The sequence below is a fragment of the Gorilla gorilla genome, chromosome 8 (assembly GCF_029281585.2).
Source record: "Gorilla gorilla gorilla isolate KB3781 chromosome 8, NHGRI_mGorGor1-v2.1_pri, whole genome shotgun sequence".
NCBI classification, from domain to species: domain Eukaryota; kingdom Metazoa; phylum Chordata; class Mammalia; order Primates; family Hominidae; genus Gorilla; species Gorilla gorilla.
Genome location: NC_073232.2, coordinates 52,932,017 through 52,954,435, shown reverse-complemented (window position 1 = coordinate 52,954,435; position 22,419 = coordinate 52,932,017). Strand labels below are relative to the sequence as shown.

Here is a 22,419-nt window from a genome sequence, read left to right as displayed (position 1 = left end):
GTGAAGAAGCAATATATCTTTAATTCAGGGCTTGCCTCTTGCTTTCCAACTCTAACCTGAGAGCAGTGCTACTTTTGTAATTGCAGGTCTAAATAACTTAAGCGTATATACAGAAGCCAATCACTGATCACTTCCATTGCAATGAGGCATCTGTTGTCAAAGAAGGAAACCATTTGTCAAGTCCCTTCTAGATATTGAATCTTCAAACCCAAATCCAGGGATGTTTACATTTCTGGATTAAAATCAGTGTACCTGTAATCCCAGCACTTTGGGAGGCTGAGGCAGGCAGATCACCTGAGGTCAGGAGTTGGAGACCGGCCTGGCCAACATGGTGAAACCCCATCTCTACTAAAAGTACAAAAATTAGTCGGGCATGGTAGTGGGCGCCTGTAATCCCAGCTACCTAGAAGGCTGAGGCAGGAGAATTGCTTGAATCCGGGAGGTGGAGGTTGCAGTTAGCCAAGATCATGCCACTGCACTCCAGCCTGGGTGACAAGAGCGAGACTGCATCTCAAAAAAGAAAGGAAAAAAAAATCAGTGTACTTATGGAAAATGAAGACATGTTTCAAATTGTTTAGAGATAATTCTTACTTGATTATTGCAAGACAGATAGGGAAAACCTTACGTGCTCTGATGTCTACAGTTTGATTACCATTAAAGGTTCACAGTATATACTGTAAGATTATGTTGTACTAAAATCTAGTGGCCTTCTGCAGATTTCTAAAGCCCAAGTAATATACACTTAAAAATAGTTTATTTCCTTGAGAGTGAGCTTTGAAACAGCCTGAAGGAAACCACACCTGAAGCTAATGTCTAATTGGACTATTTTGCTGTAACAGAAAAAAGCTTACTTTGTATTTAACCTAAGGAAAATAAGATAGTACTATACAAGAAAACAAAAATACTTTCATTCTGGAAGGAAAGAGTTTTAGGACTTATTTTCTTTCCTTATTTTTTGTTTTGTTTTCCTGTAGAATTTGTTTAGTTTTAGCTTCTGCTGGCAGCATTTTTGGGACTTGTGTTAATGCTGACCGCTCTTCCCCCCGCCCCCCACCCCCCACACACACACAGAAGTGGTATTAAGTGGTTAAAATGTCACTGCAGCCATTTTTAATATATATGAAACAATTTGCCTTAATCTTATTAGCAGCTGGGATAATGAAATTAAATAGCCAGGTTTATGAAAACTTGTAAGCCTTATGTAGGTATTATCAACCCATTTTTAATATGAATTGAAATATCTCAAAAGCACTAAGAATCTTTAAGGAATTCTTCTCCAAAAGTGTATGTACAAGATTAGAAGAAGACATTTTTCTATGCTTTATTTCTTGAGCAATGTAAAAAATGAGATGTGCAAGAAGCACCCTGAACATTTTAAGCAGAGAGCAAAATCGGATTAAAGATATTGACCTCACATGTTGAAATCTACTAGTAAAAGCCACAAAGTTGGCTCTGAGAAAATGCTGAGATGTGGTGTTCCTTATGGTATGTGTCTTAATGCTACCTCACCAAGCCCACGTCAGGGTAAAAGTGATTATGTAACCAATTTTGCTGTCATCAAAATATCTTCTATTTTATTTTTGAGATGACTTTTAGTCTGCTGCTTCATAAGTAATTGTTAAGATTATCTTGATTGAAAATCCTCTAAAATTAGAATTTGGCAAGACAAATATATCTTACAAAATTTGGGTATACTATATTTTAATATAACGAAATCTTGGTGGGAGGGAAGTATTCTTTAAAATCACATAATTATCAAAATGTGGCATTGTCTTATACTTACCAAAGTTGGACAAGCAAGGATGATATTACGCCAACAAGCTGGGAAATAGGAACTAATGGGAAAACACCAGTCACTAAAAAAATATGAAACAAGTTCTGAAAACTCTTGTTTTGTAGTAATAGAGAGATTCTACATCCTTGAAATAGGGATGGAGAAGAGATACAGAAGAAAGGCATTCATTCCCTCCACAAATTGGATCTCAAATTCTAGTGCTGGTAAGGGCAAAAGGTGGTTTCCAGAGTAGCTGTAACCATCTGTTATTCTGAAATACAGGTTGAGTCTGAGGGAGTCTTAACAGTGCTGAAGGGCAAATAGTCAAAGGGATTTTCAGATGTCAGCTAAACAGTGGACGCTGCAGCAACATGTTACATTTGTGTAAGGATCCAGAAGTGGGTGAACTTAAATGATATTTAGGCCCGGATTTTACAGTAAAGATGATCACTTCACAAAGGCATCATCTGTTTACTTTGTGGCTAAATTAACTAATTTTTGGTGAATTTATATTTTAAAACCACTACAAAAGACTTGCAGTAAAATGAACCCTACAGTATATTCTTTGCAAGCCTTTATCCAGTACCATGGAGGACTATATTGGCCTATTTAGTTTAGATTATCTTTGAGATTTTCTTGAGGCACCTATCTTATCTAATGAGCTGAGTACTTTGATTGTCACTTCTAGACCCACCAAACCTTTGGCAGATCAATGATTCTTTCAAATAGGGGTAATCAGTTGGGAAGTGAAGGTTGGAGAGAAATGAGTCCTGGGGTAATTCCTTTGACAACCCATTCATGCTGTCATCAGCAGCATCTGGGGGCATTTTCGATCTGAAGAGATGATAGCGCTTTTCAAAAAGTTTTCTGTGGTCATGAGACTAATCCTGGAAGCTGAAAGTCATTTCCAGCTTGACCACGCCACCACACTTTCCACAAAGCCACATCTCGTCTGAGTTCTAGACCCTGGTCAGGGTTCTGAAAGCGGCTGTAAATGTGTAGTCTCCGAGTGGGCACTTGTTTGTAAGTATTTATTTTCCGGAGCCCACTCAGGAGCAGAGAGAAGCTATAGGCTGTTAGAGACAACGGAACAATGAGTCAAAACAACGCCTCCCCACTTTTACACTAATGCATGGGGGAAATCCCCAGAACACTAGTGTTTGATTATGAATGGAGCCTGCTTTGGGGTTGGTGTCCACAGGCTAGCAAAGAAGACCTGGAGACCATGGTTTGGTCAAAGCATTTTCACTGGTGCTTAGTGCTGTTTTTAAAAAATATTCCCACAGAGACTGAATGACTGTTTAATTCCCACCCAGTAAGTATTTCAGAAATGATTTCTGCAACAAAAATATTGTTGAAAAGTATTTATTTACACTATAGTCACAAACCATCCATCATCTGAACTTCAGTTAGTGGTTTTGCGTTAGAATAGATTTATTTTTTCACAACTATTAAGAGCTAATGACCAAACAAATCAGCTCCAGTAACATTATGTACATTCTTATCTGAAATTTGACTACAAAGGTAACACTTTTAAGTCACAAAACAAAGCATACAAAAATATACTTTCTAAAAAAAATTCCAAATATTAATAGGCAGAAATATACAGCCATACTAAACTCAGGGAGTGATTTTTTTTTTTCCATAATAAGGCAACCCATTTACATGCAGACCCTGTAACATTGTCTACATCACACAAGGCACCAAGGACACTTCCAACACAATTGCATGCATCCTAGTTTCAGAGAATATATGTACATCCCCCTTAAATAAGTTAACCTCTGAGATCATAAATGCTTTACATTTTTTCCCAAAGATTCAGAATTTAGAGAACAGTGTACATCAAAAATACACAAAATCTGAGTGGATATACACTGAAAAAATAGCCTACATTTCTCAAACAACTCGAAAAGGAGCAGATATTGCTATGTCCCTCCCATCACATTGCACTTCTGTTCTCTGAGTTTATAATACATATTGCTTCAAGGGTTGAGACAACTAGATATGCTCTGATTCACCATTCTAGGGCCACAGAGTGTGGCATAAAGGCCGTACTTCACTCACTGTACAATGTCCCCCAAATCAGTCCCAAGCCATAAAGTGCACATCAGTTTTGCTTGTCTTTTTGCTGTCCCCACTTGAAGGGATCAGCATCTCCCAACCTATTGTAGAAAACGTCTTAGATCAACTCTGACATCCAGGGTCAAAAACCTGTGATGGGTCAAAATAAGGGGAAGTGGGGTAGCAAAACCTAGTCAAACAACCCTTTAAAGCAGGGTCAGACCTCAGCCCTCTTGGCCAGGGGTCCCCACACCACCTCCTTCTGAGCCTCCCCTTTGCCTTGGGTTGATAGTCAACTCACCTAAGAGAGACTAGAATGGGCTAAGTTTTAGGAAGAACCTGCTTCTAGGTGGAAAGGGGGCAGTGCTAGCTCCACCAAAGCCCTTTGCCCAACAAAGGGAGAGAGGGACAGGGAAGGGTGGTAGTGTTTGTTGTGCAGCTCCAGTGGACAAAGGGCCTCCGGGACCTTTGGGAGCTGGTGTATCAGCCTGAGTCTCATCTCAAGGTGTCCGGGTCCGAGAGGAGCAAGGGGCGAGCGGCCCTCCGCCAAGAGTGCTGCTGTTACTGCTGCACAGGGTACCCCCAGGCTGCACGCCCCCAGAGCAGGAGGCTGTAGAGGGGGCTGGCACTGATGCAGAGGGGGCACTGCTTTTCCGCTCTTTCTGTCTCAGGTGGATCTTGGTGTGGCGCTTCCTCTCATCACTCCGGGCAAACTTTCGGCCACAGTAGTCACAGGCGAAGGGCTTCTCACCGGTGTGGGTGCGGATATGGGTGGTGAGGTGGTCACTGCGGCTGAAGTTGCGCATGCAGATCCGACACTGGAAGGGCTTATGCCCAGTGTGGATTCGGATGTGCCGTGTCAGCTCGTCAGAGCGGGAGAACCGGCGGTCGCAGCCTTCTGCTGGGCACGGGTAGGGCCTCTCGTGCACGGGCGTCTTGCTGGGTCTGTTGGGGTACTTGCGAGGCCTCAGAATGGGCCGCAGTGGCAGGTGGTGTGGGTTATAGGCGGCGGCGGCGGCTGCTGCTGCTGCTGCTGAGCTGCTACCAGGCAGCCGGGGTCCCTCGCTGCCTCCACTGGCCCCTGGTCCGGTCACCCCAGCACTGGGGCCCCCCAGGGTAAAGTTACGGATCGTAGAGAGTGGAGTGAGTGGAGGGGGCACCCGCAGGGTGTCCAGTGGGCAGGGAAAGGGCTTACGGTCTGGGCCAGCTGTACCATGTAGGTCTCTCTGGCACTGAGATGGAAAGAATCCAGGATAGTCTGGGATCATTGGGAAGAGACCTGGGTCCGTGGCTGGCTTGGGGGACGGATAGGAAGGAGGTGGTGGGTAGGCCAGAGAGGAAGAGGTGGAGGTGGTGGCTGCTGACAGGAACGCAGAAGGGTCCTGGTAGAGGTCTCCTGCACAGCCAGAATAAGGAGGAGGAGGCGGTGGCGGAGAGTACAGGTGGTCCAGGTCAGGCTGGGTCTGGGACATGGTGCACACACCCAGGGGTCCTGTGGCCAGTGGGTTGGGGGAGGCAGAGGTGACGCTGGATGAGGCTGTGGTTGAAGCTGGGGAAGTGACCCCTTGCAAGATGCCTGCACTCACAATATTGATTATGCCTTCTGGGTAGCAGCTGGCACCAGGGTACTGAGGGTCAATGGAGAACTTGCCCATGTAAGTGAAGGTCTGGTTTCTAGGTGCAGAGACGGGAGCAAAGCTGCTGGGATATGGGAGATCCAACGACCTCTTCTCTCCAGTCATGTCAATGTTGATCATGCCATCTGGGGAGGGGAAAGGCAGAATGGAGGTGGAACAATGAAAATACAGCCAGGACTCCCTTCTCACCCCCGCTCACATAGGTCCATTTCCAAGGCCCAGAGTCTCAGCACTGTAGAGCTGTGGCAAAGTCCAAAAGGTGGGGAAATTGAGGCCCACGGACTGTAAGAAGAGGCCAGCCCAACTGTGGCAACCCATTGACAGTATGGAACTCAAGAACTACCTCCAAAAAAGCAGAATGAGCTTTTCCCAACTCCCCTCCACCCCCAGCCATCTGTGGCTCTAGTCCCCAATAAAAAACACCCAATAATAGCAACAACAATATTTTTAAAAGCCTCATCCGCCCGGAGCTTTTCTCCCTCTTTTTTGCCTGGGGGTTCCACGGCTGAGGCACCAAGACAAACACCACCCAAGAATCGACCTATCCCAGTCAGTGCCGTGATGGTGCCAAACCGAGAGGAGAGCCCGAGAAGGGGGTGGGTGATTTCCCGGCTGCTCCCCATCCCCGGCGCCTTGTGCCTTTTTCTCCCTCCCTCTCCCGCTGCGCTTCAGCCAAGGGCTGCTGGAGCGAATGGGGGATGTAGAGGAAGGAGTCCGTAGGTTTCCGTGCCCTCCCAATCTTCTCCGCCTTTCCCGACAGCAGCGCGTCCCCGCCTCAGCCCAAGGCCAGTGGCCCGGCTTCGAGGAAGGCGCGGGGGCCGCGAGAGACGACTTTCCACAGCATCGCCAAGGAAACCGGCGTCGCCGGTGCCCCCGCGGGCCTCCCTCGGCAGTCCGGGGGCTGCTTCCCGCCGTTGCGCGCCCTCCTCCACCACCCACTCCCTGCCTCCGCCGGCCGGAGCCCCCGCCTTACTAACCCCCTCAACTTCGCGGGCGGCGGGCAGGTGGGGGCGCGCCTCCAGGCCGCAAGAAGGGAGCGCTCCGAGATTTTCCCGGGGTCGGCTCTGCCCAGGAGGGAGCTACCGACGCTTTCCCCTGGCGCTTCTCCGCCGCTCGGCTCTCCAGGCGCGCAGCTCTCCCCGAGAGCCCCGAACTTTACCGTCACTTTGCCCCTGCCCCGGGAGAGGGGAGGTCGAAGTGCTGCCGGCCAGAGGGCCTGCGCAAGCCTCGAAGCCCGGGGGGACGCCTCTTCCACCCCCATCCCTGCGCTCGCCCGGGGCTGGGCGCGCCGGGGCGCACGCACGCCGGTTTGCTGGCGACCTGGCGCATCTGCCCGCGCGCCCTGGTCTCAGCTGTCGCAGGTTCCTCCTGCACCCACTTCCAGTCTTCAAAGCCAGTGCAGTCAGCACCGTCCACCTGGAGCCCCAATCCTCTCCTGCGATTCCCGCACACCCACTGCACCCCATCCACCACCTCCGGGCCGCGCAGGTCCGGGCCTGCGAAGACACGCGGCTTACCTCCGGCCACTCCGTTCATCTGGTCAAAGGGGCCTCCCAGTTCGGCATTGGGAAAGATGGTCACCGACGTGGCGGCGAGGTCCTCCACCGGGTAGATGTTGTCAGACAGCTGGTGCACAAAACCACTGAGAGTTACTGGGATTTTGTCTACGGCCTTGGCGGTCATCATTTGCTCCTCGCACAACCTGGAGACCCAACTCCCTCGCTACCTGGAGTGTCAGAAAAGCCGTTTTGGAGAGGGGTTGGACTGAGCCTGGGATGGTATCTCCTTTTGCCCTCCACACTTAAAAACAACCACCACACACACCAAGAAAAAAAAAATCAACAGAAATAAAAGTAGCAAACAAGTTGCTGTTTTTTAAGAAATAAGAAAAATGTCTATTTGCCACTGACTCTCTCCTGTCTGTGTTCCGGCTGCTGGGAAGCCAGGAGTTGCTGGTGTAGTGTTATTATAACAGTCAGTGAGTCCCCTCGCCGAGCTATTAATCAATTGCTCCTCGCTCAGTTAGACGGAAAGTGTTGCTCTAAGTATTTATGGGCAGGTCTTCAATACCCGTGACGTCGCTGCCCATATATGGACTGAGGAACAGGGCTGGGCCAGGCGGCTTTTGCCGTCACATGGCTGATTTGCATACACGGGCTTGGCCGCGCGGACTCCGCCGGGCTCGCGACTTCCAGCTCGCAGGCGGCGGGGATCGCTGGGGTCCCGGGCGCGCGGCCCTAGCTGCAGCCTGGGTCCGGGGCGCAGGGATCGCGGGGGAGAGGGCGCGCCATGGACCCAGTCACAGCCACAGCATGAGAGCGAGCTGCTCCGGGCTGCGGCTCAGCCTCCCGGGGCGGGGAGGAATTCCGGTTCTCTGGGACTTTCCAAAAAAGGCGAAGATCCGGTGCCGGCGGCTCCGCCTCCCTAGCCCTTGTTTGGGAGCCATTCCGGAAAATTAAACTTCGGAAAGAAACCGAGCGGAGCCGAGACACTACAGTCAAACCCCTACTCACTTTCTTGGCAGCTCAAAACCGCAAGCAAAAGGAGGCAGCGAAGAAAAAAAAAGCTACATGCATTCACGGAAGCTGACTGCTTTTTTCTGAATTACTTGGTGGAAAGAAGTGGCTGGTGATAAGAGTGAATGCGTATTGCTTTTTTGGAAAGTCTGTTCTATTTATACAGGAGCGAAAACGGAACAGGTTTGGGTTGTTTGTTTGTTTAAGTATTTTGGGCACCTTGGGACTGGGAGGGTAAACCCTAGGAGGAGCAGAATTACTGTGGGGAGCTTCGAGAGAAATCCTCAGCCGGAGACACCCTCCTTCCTCTGCCCGCGCGCTCCCCGCCCCCCTTCAGCTGCTGCGCGGAGCGGGCGCCCTTCCCGGCGCGTCTGGGCGGTCGGCTGCGTGGGGGCGTCCAGATGGAAGCTTGGACACTCACCCTGCCCCTCCAGACACACATACACACACACTCACACTCGCTCCACTTCCGCTACACACTCCCGCCCCCGCTGCCCTCTTCACACACCCGCTCACACACCTTACACTACACACCTCCCTGTTGACTGCGCCCGCGCGCCCTCGTTGCCAGCAGTGTCCCGGCGGCAGAGCGGGCTCCGGGCTCGCTGGACAGGAGGCTCTACGAAGACACTGGCCTAACCTTCACTACCGGTCCCTGCAGCCACAGAATCCCCCTGACCCCCATAGACCACGATCCAGGACCGCGCCCTGCCCGCACCCGAGCCAGAATACACGTACTAGAATAAATATTTTCTCTCCCTCCCCAAAAAACACCTCGGTGAGCCCAGCGCGGTCCTCAGTGACGGCCGAAAGCATCTCTAATCACTTTCAAGACGCCATCCCCATCCCCCAACCCACTCGTTTTACTTTGCGAGACCCCGGTAGAAACCCTTCTGTTTAGTTCCCAAAGCAATTTTTAAAAACTTTTCCAAAGTCCAAATAGCAGCAGGTTCTGGCTTGCTGGGCGCAAAGCTTCTACCTCCCAGTGCGCCCCAGCCCGCAATGGATAGCCGGGCCTGGCCGGGGCCCCACAGGAGGCTGGTCCCGGGTGCTCAAGTCCAGCGCACCGCCGCCTGCATGGCTCATTCATGGTCTTTTGTGCAGGTTGCGAACTGCCCCAGAGCCCTTTCCCGCTCCAAAGCCGCGGAGGCCAGGGATAACGCGCAGGGTCAGCCTCGCGGGCCTGTCCTGTCCCTTTTTCACCCCGGGCCCGGAGCGGCCCTAGCCTAGTGTGGGCCGGGGCGGGCGGGAGCCACGGCGCCACGCCGTGGAGGGAGCGCGGCGCTGCAGGCGGCTCTTCAGCCGCTCACCTGCCTCGACCGCGGCAGCCGTGCGCCAGCTCTTGCCAGGCCCAGCGCACCGCGGTCAGGGCCCTGAGGCGGCCGGGAGCGGTCTCTCCCTCTGCTCTTCCACTCAAGCGCTGCTTCTCCCCCTCCCTCCAAAACAGCCGGCATCCAGCGGCCGGCCATCTCTCTGACTTAAGTCACCCAGAGCACATTTGGGAAAGTTTCTCGCTCGCGCTGTGCGCTTTTTTCCAATTGGGGATGAAAAGGACATGGAAAGAAATCGCAGCAAGGTTAGCACCCTAGTAGATACCCCACCCCGGCAAAAATGTGCAAAGTCCTATTTCTCAAGAAAGAAAGAAAGAAAAAGAAAGAAAGAAAAGAAAAGCAAGAAAAGATAGCTGCGTTCTTACCACGTGCGCCAGCCCACTCCGCCTGAGCTCCGGCGGGTCCCCCGGCCCCCGCGCTGACCATGGGCAAGACGACGCCTCGGAAGGGAGTCCGACTCGCATCTCGGGCCCTGAGTCCGAAAGAACGGGGGAAAGCCGAATTATGCAAATGCGGATCCCTGCGATGGGGCTCTGGTTACGGCCCCCGCCGGCCCCTTAGGTGAGGCACCCACCGGCGGCAAGCGCGGGCGAGGCGACTGCTCGCGCTTCGCTCCTCTCTGCGCACGTGGGCGGACCGGCAGGCGGGCGAGTTGCCCGGGCCGCCCCGCGACTGGCGCTGCTGCCAAACCCGCCGGCGGTCGCCGCGCGCCACCCCGAGGGGGAGCTCCTGGAAGCCCGAGTGCCCGGCCAGCAGGGAGCGGAGGGCAGGACCGGGGCTGGGGGCGGGGCGGGGTGCCTGAGCGAGGGAAAACCGCGAGGTCTTCGGCTGCCACCTTTCCCGGAGGAGGATGCCAGTAGAAGGCGGGTGGAGGAGGGAGCCCCATCAAGGAGTCTTGAAAGCACATTAGAGTAAATGAGAGTGACTGACCCTCTGAAATTCTTCTGAGCTTTCCAAGGACTCACACCTCCCCCTAAGAGCTACGCTGCATCAGCCTGGGGTGCGCAGGGAATGGAGTGGGGGCGGGGACGGGCGGCAGCTGCGGGGAGGCCAGGGAATGCCTGGGGCCAATCCTGGGAGGCCTTTATTGAACCTCCGCTGAAACAAGTCAGTAGATAACTCTCGTAACCTTTGTTTTTTTGAGTGTCTCTTGAAGTACCAACCCTTAAATATGGGTAGTGCAGATAATGGAACAGAATCAAGGCGCACCCTTTCAAGCCAGCCACCCTGTGGATAAGCTCAGGAAGCTAAAGTGGCTTGCCTAAAGTCACGTAGCTGGTAAGTGGTCGTGTCCAAACTTGCAGCTGGGTCTTCTGAATCCAAGTACAGCGCACAGTGGTCGCTACATCGTGCCCTCAGGAAAACCCAGGTCTGAAAAGTGAACACTTCTTTGAGGATTGGGAGCCTGACTCAGCCTACTAGGGAAGAATCAGGCCGCCTCCACCAATTTCATCTCCTTTCTTTGCCATTTCTGAGGAGAGCAAAGCTGAGGTCAGGGCTTTCTACAGGCAAGGAGGAAGGGACTGTCATGGACACGCCCCCTGCCCACTGTAAAGGGAGAATTTGAGTTCTTGGGCTCTCCAGACCTAGATTGTGGATGGAATAGCCAGGCTGGCACAAAGCCAGCATACTAATAGGCGCTGTCATAAGAGAAGCTAGCCCCACAGTATCCTTCCTGGAGACAAGAAGAGGTGAGAAAAGAAAGAAGTGCGGACAAGTAAAAACTCCAAAGGGTTTACTGAGCAAGATACTGTGCTGGAGGTGGAGGGGTGTGGGGATGGAGAATGTGAGAGTTGAATACAAACATGTACCATGGTCCCTACTATTAAGCATTTGAACTATTTTGTTTTGATTAAAAATCCAACAAAGAAACAACTTTCTTTAAAATAGACCTGTAAAAATGCCCGACTAAATGGGGCACTCCAAGATGTATCAGGGCTATTAAAAGAGTAGCAAACTCATGCCAGATTCCAATTTGCTTTGTCCAGATTCCAGAGCCAGAAAGTTAAATAACAAGGATGCAGAGAAGCCCTTTAGTAGGCTTGCTCCTGGAGTTGCGGGAGAGTGTTTAGGGTGACAAGCAGGGGTGGCAACCTGAGGGTCCTAGCTGGACCCCAGAGTCTCCTGAGTGATTTTCAGTTTTTTTTTTTAACCCAGATTTGAAATTCTCATTTACAATGTGGTGACAGGATCACCATCAGCCAAGAGGGATGTCACAAATAATTTGTTAATATTTGTGTTTTGATTTATTAACATTCTTGCACATCATTATAGGCTCTACCTATTGTAATGTCATTTTTGTTCCCTTCCATACTAATACTGTTACTGCAGTGGAAGACAAAAGAAGGTCAGAATTTGCCTTAACTGTGGACACTCATGAGGTTTGGGACCTCAAACTTGAATGGCATAGAACATGTGCACTTCGGTGAAAATCAGATCAATTGCCAACTCTGCCATCCACCTAAGCTTTCTTAAAGGTGCCCCTGCATGCTGAAAAAAAGTGATAAATGGTTCTCTACGTTTCAGCATCTCACTACTAATCTGGTAATCCCAGAGGCTATAAACCAAGCCCAGGCTACGCCAATCAAAACTGCTGTGAAGCTTGAGGAAAGCATTGCTTTGCACCAGTCCAATGTACAACTTAAGTCACGTGTCATTGGCACAAATAATCTGGACAGGAGGAGATAAGAGCTCTATGATCTAATTTTGTAGAAGCAGCAGCACAAGCAGCAGCACTGGCCCAAGCAGTGGGTGCTCAGGTTCCCTTTAGATATTTCGTGTGCCTCTCTACCAGGTGTCCATCACTACACCAAACCCCAGGGATATAATGGTGCCTAAAACTAAGCCTGGTTCCCACCCCATGGAATTAGCATTGTGCATCACACAAATACATGACTATGAACAATGACAGTGTTTGATCCCAATGAAAGAAAACGACAAAGGACCCAGTTGAATCTAGGAGGTTGAGGAAGACTTCTCTAAGCAGAGATCTGAAGGATGTGCAAGGATTGGGGGAAGGTCAGTGGAGACAGCATTCCAGGGAGAAAGAACAGGTGTTGAAAGGTGCCAAGGTGGAGGGAAGCAAAGTTCATTTGAGGAATGGAGAAAGTCCATGGTTGGTGGAAACTTCTAAGGCCATCTCCATGTCTAGTGCACTGGGGCTGAAAGTAGCCAATACAGGCATCCTCCTTGGAGTGTCTCTGGAGAGTTTTCATTCTCCAAGAGTCTTTCTTTGCTCTGCCATTTCTTTTTCTGGCTAATGACAGTGACATTAGAATTTTTACATTTGAAATTTTTTACCACTCAGCTTCTGCAGACAAATGAGAACATGCTGACAAGGTTTCAGTAAGGAGAACATACACAAAAATGCTTATTGATATCAGCATTGTGTCTTGGTGACAGTCGTAATGAAAAACATTTCTTAGTTGTCTATTTCTTAATAAGGAAATGACAGACTGTGTGAATTTTGTCCCATTTTAAATGAATAGAGTTTGTAAGTGCAGCTTTATCTAGTAGAAACACATCCTGACAAATCTACAGATCACTTTACCATTGCTGGCAAAAGATAAAAGGTAAATCAATGCATGGTATATCATGACTGTTTAAGACAAGGTACATACAAACCTGATGTCCACTTTAATAAGTGATAGGCTGTCAGTCTGATCATAAAGGCTCAAAGCATAATCTTCATCCAAAATCATGCCTTTTTATATTTTCTAATCTTTCAGCTTATACCTTTAATTTATTATCTCTAATTGTATAAAAAATAAAGTTTGCTATAACTGAGGAGCTTACGGATTTTTAGACATATATTACTAGCCTGCTTATATTACCAGGTTACGGGGAGCAATTTTTCTTCTTCCAAATGATGTCATACTTGTTATAGAAGCTTTGCTTTTATACTGACAAAAGGACCAGGCCAGTCAGTGCATCCAGTTGTCAGAGCAGTTGCTTCGCAGCATTAAACCAAAAAAGAAAGCAAATTGTATATTTCAATCAGATAATCTTAATAAGAATGGTCACTATTTCTCATGATTACGGTTAAGATTTTAGGCTCTGGAGGCCTATATGGCCTGGATTTAAATCCTGAGGTCCTGGGTTCAAACCCAAATCCTGCCACTACCTGGCTATATGTACTTAAACACCTAGGTAGTCAAAAGTTCTGGCCAGACGCGGTGGCTCATGCCTGTAATCTTAGCCCTTTGAGAGTCTGAGGCAGGCGGATCATGAGGTCAAGAGATCGAGACCATCCTGGCCAACATGGTGAAAGCCTGTCTATACTAAAAACACAAAAATTAGCTGGGTGTGGTGGCACGCACCTGTAGTCTCAGCTACTCGGGAGGCTGAGGCAGAATTGCTTGAACCTGGGAGGTGGAGGTTGCAGTGAGCCAAGATCACGCCACTGCACTCCAGCCTGGCAACAGAGTGAGACCCCCTCTCAAAAAAAAAAAAGGAAAAAAAACAAAAAAAAACGTCCATAACTTGTGTGTGCCTCTATTTCCTCATATATAAAGTGGACAGAATGATTATAGAGTTGTTTTAAGGATTAAATATAATAATATATGTAAAACCCATAGCATATTGTCAGTATATAATAACTATTCAGTAATTGTTAGCTATTAAATCATTACTATTATTGACTGTTCACTCTGCACCAGACACTTTACTATGTTCTAGGGTCATTGCTTCATTCCTCACAACCACCTTGAGAAACAGGGCTGTTTATTCTCATTTTACTGATGAGGGAACTAAAGCTCAGGGAAGATACACAGCTCACCCAAGTTCACACAGAACCAGAATATGAACTCTGTTCTCTCAATCACCAAAGCCCACATGTTTCAAGTACGTTATATAATGTAGAACAACCCACAGCAGATAAAAGCAAGACAGTGGCCATACTTCAAACATTGATATATGAAGTATTTGTCACTTTTTTCCAAAATTCTGAGCTTCAGCTTCCAAGAACATTGATAATATCATTACTGAGCAGGCGAAAAAGGAACCCAGAAGGCAGAGGTTATTGGCATGTAATTTAAAACAAGCTATACCTTTGTGGAAAATGTCATCTAAACTTGGAAAGCCAAGTTCCACATTAATAATAATCTAATTAATACATCATCTTTTTTTCCAGTGAGACCATAATGCATAATAATAGCACTGTTGTTCTTCCAAGGAGGTTTGGGAATATAGAACCAAAATATAAAATTTAGGAAGAATGGGTTAGCAAATTTCCTGCGAAATCTAGAGACAGTGCTCCATAAGGGGCATTCTTAGCCTTGTGCAGCCCATGTAGGAGCATGTCCCCGTGGGATCTTCTCACATATTCTCTGTGCCATTACTTTTTCACTTTATTATAAATCTCCTTAAGGCAGGGACATCAGAAATGTGTTCTCTGTTTATATTCCAATCAAGCAAAGTTCTGGATAGGAATCCAATATATGCCTTTCCAGTGACGAGAGGCATCTGAGATTTTTATACTATCTTGTCAGATAATTCCCAATTAATTCTACCCATCCCACTGCATGCTATGTCTAACAATTTCGTAGGGAGATGTTGTATTCAGAACAAGGGCAAGGACCCTAGAAAGCATCCTCTGAAGGGTTTGTCCTCAGATATCCCCTTTTGCAGAGGTTTAAATCATTAAGGTCTGAGGGTCCACTCTCTGTCTTCAGGACAGTGAGTGCTACTGACATGGTAGCAGCCAGCAGTGAGCCACCCCCTCTCCTTCCTGACTCCTCTCCCACATACTACTAGTCCCAGATGCAGGGCAATCCAGGTAGCCTGGGGAATGGAAAGGACTCAAGGCACAGAGTTTCAGTTCTGCCTCTGCCAATGGCTGATGGTGCTATTTGGGGTAGGTGGTTGATGCTAGAAGGCACCACCTGTGCTTGCTGCAGTCACATCACTCAAACCTTTAGTGACAGCCTTGGGAGATAGGCTTTTCTTTCCCTGTATCCAGTGATGCTTCTTAACCTCATGCCACAAAGAGGTAGAGACATCACATCCCCTTGTGCCTGCCAGAATTTTAAGTAGCAGCCAAGGGGGCCATAATGTTTAGAAAAAGAGTTTTACATCTTCACTATTTTGAGTGAGAAAGGTGGGGGGAGCAGGGGAGAGGATTGGGCAGAAAGAAAATGCAAGAAGCTGGTGCTGGGTACAACACTGTGTACTGGAAATACCATGAGATTAGGAATTGGCCTTAATGGTTGCCTCTCCATCACAATAATGGTTGATATTTATCGAGCACTTCAGGATGCTAAACACTTTCATGACTGGGATGCTTTATCTGTTTTAATCTACCAATCACACTATGAAGCAGATATCATTATACTCAGAAAACTGAGTCACCAAAGCCCAAGTTGCAGAGCTGATTAAGTGGAAGTGCCAAGACGTGAACCCAAGTAGTCTGACTCCATTACTGGTGTTCCCAGTACCTACTCTAACCGGTGTAACTAGACAAGTGACTTAGCATCTCTGAGCCTCTGTTTCTTCATCTTGAAAATGAGACTGGGTATTCCTGCCCTAAGTGCCATTGGCCAGAGCATTGCGAGACATCCAAGGAAGACCACATTCTGAAAAGCAGGACAATACTGCAAATATAATTGTTGTCTCCCAGGGCAATTGTTTTTGGGTTGCTGGGCCTTCAGAGGCAGGGCTGAATATAGATTGGGGTAGGGTGGGAGGCCAAGTTTATGATTCCAGGACAAGGCATCAACCATTGAACTCAACTTGTGACTTGTTTGCTTGCTGACCAATCCTAAGGCCCTTTAAAGTGGCCTCTTTTCCTCTCCTCACGGTGCAGAGTGGTCCATATCTGTGTTTTCCTTCTCATGTGGAGATAGGGGAGTGGGGAAATGTCCCTTGGAGTCTTGGGGGCCTTTGGAACTAGGCCTTGGTGGGTCTGCTTCTCCTGATACTAATAGCAGGCCCAGACACATGGTCATACTCCTTCTCGCATCCTCATAATTAACTAGATTGTGTGCTTCCCTCTAAGGGCTGTTGTGGTGCCAGTGTGCTCACTACTGACTAACAGAACAATTTCAATCAATGGCCTTGTATGCTCAAAAGAGAGTCTCCCCAGAGAACTGGCAACCCCCAGCCTTTTGGAATTAGACAGATTGCTTTTTTAAAATACGATTATTCAGACAACAACCCATGAACACTTCAAAAAGAGGAAAACTGGAACAATTTATTACAGCCTTTCTTCCCTTTATTTGAATTTCATGAAACAAGCGGCACCAAAAACATGTCCAAAGTGACCATTTTTGTCCTCTCGTCTGTTACTCAGAAATCCTAGAGATGGAAGGTGCTTTAACAAGGGAGCTTATTCCTCACTTTTCCTGTATTTCAGGCTTTTTAAAATCACAGATTGCTCTCACAGAATAGCAACTAGAGTGGACTGTTACCAAACAAATAGAAACTAGTATCTGGAAGCCCAATATGTATAAATATTAGGGAAAAGATGGGTGGGTGGCTGTAGTGGAACCTGAGTGGACTTGACTCCTTCCCCACTGTGCAAATCCCTGATGAAGAGGACTGAGACACTGTGATGGTTAATACTGAGTGTCAACTTGATTGGATGGAAGAATACAAAGTATTGATCCTGGGCATGTCTGTGAGGGTGTTGCCAAAGGAGATTAACATTTGAGTCAGTGGGCTGGGAAAGGCAGACCCACCCTTAATCTGGGTGGGCACAGTCTAATCAGCTGCCAGCACAGCTAAAATATAAGCAGGCAGAAAAATGTGAAAAGAGACTGGCCTAGTCTCCCAACCTACGTCTTTCTCCCATGCTGGATGCTTCCTGCCCTAGAACATCAGACTCAGCTTTGGAACTCAGACTGGCTGTCCTTGCTCCTCAGCCTGCAGACAGCCTATTGTGGGACCTTGTGATCGTGTGAGATAATACTTAATAAATTCCCCTTTATATATTTATCTATTCCATTAGTTCTGTCATCTAGAGAACCCTGACTAATAACAGACACCTTGTCCAAATTCCCTGGGATTTGAAGGCCACTGCTGTAACTTAGAGGCTCAGCCCACATTATGCTGAGCCAGGGGCTGTGGATAAGCAGGTAGGTGAACCAGAGGGTAACTTCTCTCACTTCCAAATGCCCAGACTAGCTCATAGTGTTCCTTTATCCATTCAGCAAATATTTATTAAGCACCTACTATACGCTAGGTATTATGCTAGATGCTTGGAATGCATCAGTGAACAAAACTCCCTGTCTTCATGGAGCTCACATCCTGAAAATTCTTATGAATTTAGTTCCAGGAACCAAAAAAGGGAACTAAGTTTGTAGTGTCTTCCTCTATCTTCAGCCAGAATCACATTTAAAGCACCCACACTCAGGTATGAATCTCTCCTAAGGCCATCAGAGAAAGAATACCAAACTTGTTTTAGTAACTCATTCCAGTGTTTAATACGCGCACAAGACATTCTTCAGAGATAGAATACACCCTATTTTAGTAGGCATTTTGTTTTGTTTTTTCCTCAGGAGACCTGATAGAAGTTAGTCACAATGTTCTGGGTAAGAACCAGTCACAGGCTGGAATAGAGCCCTCAAACTTCTCTGTTTAACGTGGATAGAATCTCAGTTTCTATAGCCTGTCCCCAGGATTTTCATGTTTTGAGCCTTTCATCATCCACATCAACTCTCTGATGAATTTCCTCCACACTTCCCAGTGGTTGTAAAGCCCAGTAAGCCAGTTTAGGTGCCACTCTACCCTTTCCAAGTCCCTTTCACTCACATTACTTCATATATAACCCTGTGATGTTGGCAAGGCCGTGTTCACCTCTCCCACTGCCCAGAGAAGCCAAGTGAGCCCCAGAGGGGCCGAGTGACTTACCTAAGGTCACGTAGCTAGTAATGAGACAGCGGCAGCATTGCCAGCCAGGTCTCCAGGTGCTGAACTTCACAGTTCTGTCTCATGGGAGCCTCAGCTACCAGTTGGGAAGGCCCAGGTATGTGAAAGCTTGTGCAATCCCTGAGACATTTTGATGGCTGGTGGCCAGTTAACATTTAGGTCATGTGTTTTCTTCCCCAGGTGTGTGCTGACCCTGTTCTGTACCCTGTGTCATATGACCCCTAAAGGTAAGGACTGGTAGCATAAAGTAAAATGATAACCACCATCAACCAGCCAGTTCCTGGCCTTCTAGGTCATCAGAGGCAGATTGGGGCCCCACCAGCCCTAGGTCCATCCCCATTAGTACTCATTTGTCCCATTTCTGTGAGGTTGGCACTGACTCACTGATTGCCACCCTCTGGGTTATCAGCCTGTGGTGCAACCAGAAGAGATTCTCATCTGTGTGAGGTGGCTCGAGTGTGGTTGGGTCTTGACTGGGGTGACCAGCCTGACCAGGTGGAGGAGATAGATTCATCCACATCATCAACAGAAGGCTTTGATGGCTTTGTTTTTTTCCAAACTTAGGTAACCTGTGCCACAGTATGCTCAAAAATGATCACCATATTATTTTCAGATGAAGCCATTTGTGTTTGTGGCTAAAATTTGGCCTCATCATAATTCACGTAATGGGTAACACCACACTGCCCTTTCAGTCTTGCCCAGAGGGTTGCAAGAGGGTCCTTAATATAATGAAAGGAATTGGTGTATAGTTACAGGAACTGGCTGGTAACTGTGCTGGGCCATCTTCTGACCTGACTCATTATCAGAATCCTAGTCCCAATAATCTATTGTAGAACAACAATAACAGCAAAGAAAATGCCCTTTAAGAAGCTAATTTTGAAATAATCTGGGTTCCCATTATAATTTTTTTTAAAATCCACTCCTTGCCACAACCTGCAAGTCTCTACATCAGGGGTCCCCAACCCCCAGGGCTACAGACTGGCACCAGGAACTGTTAGGAAGTGGGCTGCACAGCAGGAGGTGGAGAGTGAGCATTACTACCTGAGCTCCACCTCCTGTCAGATCAGTGGCGGCATTAGGTTCTCATAGGAGCATGAACCCTATTGTGAAATGTCCATGCAAAGGATCTAGGTTGTGTGCTCCTTATGAGAATCTAATAATGCCTGATGATCTGAGGTGCAAGAGTTTCATCCTGAAACCATCCCCCGACCATGTCTGTGGAAAATCTGTCTTCCACAAAACCAGTCCCTGGTGCCAAAAAACGTTGGGGACCACTGCTCTAGATGACCTGGCCTTGTCCTACTTCTCCAATTAACGTGTCTCTCCTCTCTCCCCACTGCTCACCATGCTCAAACATTCCATGTTCCTTCTCATCCTGTGCACCAGCTATTCCCCTTGTCTAGAATGACCCCTGCCCCCACCCTTTGGTCATCCTATGCCTAGTCCTTATTCAAATCTCAACACAAGCCTTCCCTTCCCAACCCTCCCCTCTCTTCCTTGGTCACCCTGACCATTACTGTGCTTTATTTTCTTATATTAGGTATATTTTTAGTGAGTATAAGCTCCATGAAGGTAAGGGCAATGCCTATCTGGACCGTCACTGTATCCCCCCACCAACAACAGTGCTGGCACAGAGGAATGTGCAGTAAGCATTTATTGAATGGATGGGATGAATGAGCCAAGATCAGCCAGGTTTGGGATCCACTGCCTTATTACAACTTTTTGCCCTTCCTGAGTCTTAGCTGCCTAATCTGTAAAACAAGAGTATTAGCCTCCGTGGCAGCTAAGGCCCCATACAGCTTTGGCAATCTATAATTTTCTGGCCCTGAGGACCCATGGGGAGCCCAAGGGCTTCAGCCTCAACCATCACCCCAAACTGGACTATAATTTTGTAAATAAGGCAATATCACAAGTCCTGATAAAGGCAAAATATATCAGGCCCATTGAAGAGGTCTCCCTCCTGCCAAGAAAGAGTGGGGTTGTGCTTTTTCCCAGGAAGAGGCTGGATGATCCTTATAGGAATTGTTCCCCATGAAGTCTGTTTGGTTGAATCCTGTTGACTTGCTCATGCCAAGGTATTTGCAAATGGATGGAACAAATGAATATTCTGATACATACATGAGCTGTGCTTAGAAGGAAGACTTAACTAAATCTGCAACTACTGGAGCCTCTTTTTAGCTTTTTATCTTTATAAATAAAGATAATTTATCCTTTTTCAATCTTCAGGCAAGTCCCTCAGACTTCATTAATTCTTTCAAATGGATATTCTGCTTAAAGTGACATAGAACATAATGGGAAGGAGACAGTTAATAAGAGGGAAAGAAATGGTTTTTCTACCTAATTAGAGAATAGAACCTTAAAGTAACTTGTATTCTTTGATCTAAGGCAGTTAGGACTGCATGTTGCTTTTGAATGAATGCTGCTAAATTTCAGTAAGTAAATATCATTATTATCAACATTTGGCTTTGAATACCCTAATGGCACTCCTGTAGGCTTACTTTAATTTCAATGATGTATTTTAATTTTGGCTATAGAATAGAAACTACAGTTTATATAATTTTTAGAAAATCAAGAACAAGTTGGCTTAATTGAGGCTTGGTTATTTAAAACACACACACACAAATCAATAAATAGTGTGAAGAGAAAATAGTAATGCAAAGAAAGAAGTCACTTTCTTTATTGTCATAGTCCAAAAGTATCCAACCTATCAGGTGTAAATTGTAACTGACAGACACAAAAAGGCCATTTGTTAGAATTGTTGGGCCAATGCTGGCAAAATAAATGAGTAAGCATTTTTGAGACCTACTGAGTGCCAGGCCCTGGGTCAGAGGTTGTAGGAAATGAAAGATGAATTTGAGTCCATGTCTCTTGGAACCCATAGTCCAGAAAGAGGTAAGCTGGGTGCACCCATAAGTAGATTGCACAGAGGACATGGTAGGTGTGATCAGACATGTTAAAAATGTTGTTACAGGTCCCAAAGAGGGGGACAACAGCTGCAAGTGTAGTAGTTGGGATCAAATAAGGTAAAGCACATGAAGGCCACTCATTTTTCAGACGTGAGTGTTTTCATGTCCTTCATAGCTCAGTAAACCTCTGTACACTATACCTAATACAATGGGATGGCTGTGGGAGATTATCAGTATACACTAATCAATCAATCAATTAACTTGATTGATACTTAGTAAAAGATAAAGGGAACATATTACAAACACAGTCCTTAGCAACCGATAGGTAGAGTTAATGGATTCTGGGGGTTTACCTGAAGATTGATCAAAAGTTTGGCTACTATAGTTGTAGACCCATAAACATAAGTTCTGTAGGTATCTATCATTTTTAGTTTTCTGAGCTAAGATTATTGAAGCCAATCAAGGGAGGAAAACCCATGCATTTGTACAGCCTAATCAGAAATGAAGGAGGCTGAATTTAGCAGCAACTAAACTTTCTTTTTCCATCAAAATATTCTGAGAATCATGTCCCAGACATCTCACCAACAAGTGGTTGTGTGGCTCTGTCAGGGGAAGAAGCAGGCCTTGAATTGTGCTGGTGTGGTTTTACCTAATAGATGGATAGAAAATAGAAGTTCAGCTTTGAAAAGTTCACAGGGCTGTCTTCTATGATGTGCAGGCCCCTAAAGACAGCATTTCCCCAGCCACCCTAAACCCTGATCACTGAACCCTCTACAGCTAATCTCACCACTGAACGGCCAGCTTTGGTCTGCATACACTGTGAGATCCCAGGCCCCACCAGAAACAAGCCATGGAGGAACAGCCAACCTGCTCATTTCAGTTTGTTGCCTCAGCCTGCATCTCCACAGGACTCCTGGATGAAATAGGAACTGAGAACACACTTGAGCTGCAGCCGCTGAATTTGGGGCATCTGGAGGAAGCCCATTTCAGGGCAAGACAGCCTCTCGCATTAGGCCAAGAGACCAGAGAAATCAGGAACTCGGGAGGCACGGGGACTTAGCATTCTACCCCACCCACTGCCTTTTATGCAGACTCTGACTCAATTAGAAGCCCAGGGAGGTATAGCAACAAAAATCTGAGGATAGGCAGATGTTAGGAAAGAAAGAAAACCTGTCTCTGGTCCTGGCTTTCAAAGTTCCCATTTGGAGTAAATTTTCAGAATGGAAATTGATTATTTAACTTCAATGAATTTTTTTAAAAAAGAATGGACTTTTTTTGGTTCTGTCTCAGTGATTTTAATTAATTTTCAGAGGTCTACAGCAATAACTG

The 22,419-nt window shown here is 47.2% G+C and overlaps 1 protein-coding gene across 2 annotated transcripts; it reads right to left on the bottom strand.

The window, feature by feature from the left end:
• Positions 1-3,123: 3,123 nt before the first annotated feature.
• On the bottom strand, positions 3,124-9,943 carry EGR2 (early growth response 2). Of its 2 annotated transcripts, XM_063710063.1 has the most exons (3): positions 9,685-9,943; positions 6,990-7,098; positions 3,124-5,597 (listed from the first exon to the last, which is right to left on the bottom strand). In XM_063710063.1, the coding sequence occupies exons 1-3, from the start codon at positions 9,781-9,783 to the stop codon at positions 4,336-4,338; spliced, it is 1,470 nt and encodes a 489-aa protein (XP_063566133.1). In that variant the 5' UTR covers positions 9,784-9,943; the 3' UTR covers positions 3,124-4,335. The 2 variants fall into 2 exon arrangements, with proteins under 2 accessions (XP_063566133.1, XP_018889861.1); XM_019034316.4 differs by lacking the exons at positions 6,990-7,098; positions 9,685-9,943 and adding an exon at positions 6,450-6,930.
• Positions 9,944-22,419: the final 12,476 nt, after the last annotated feature.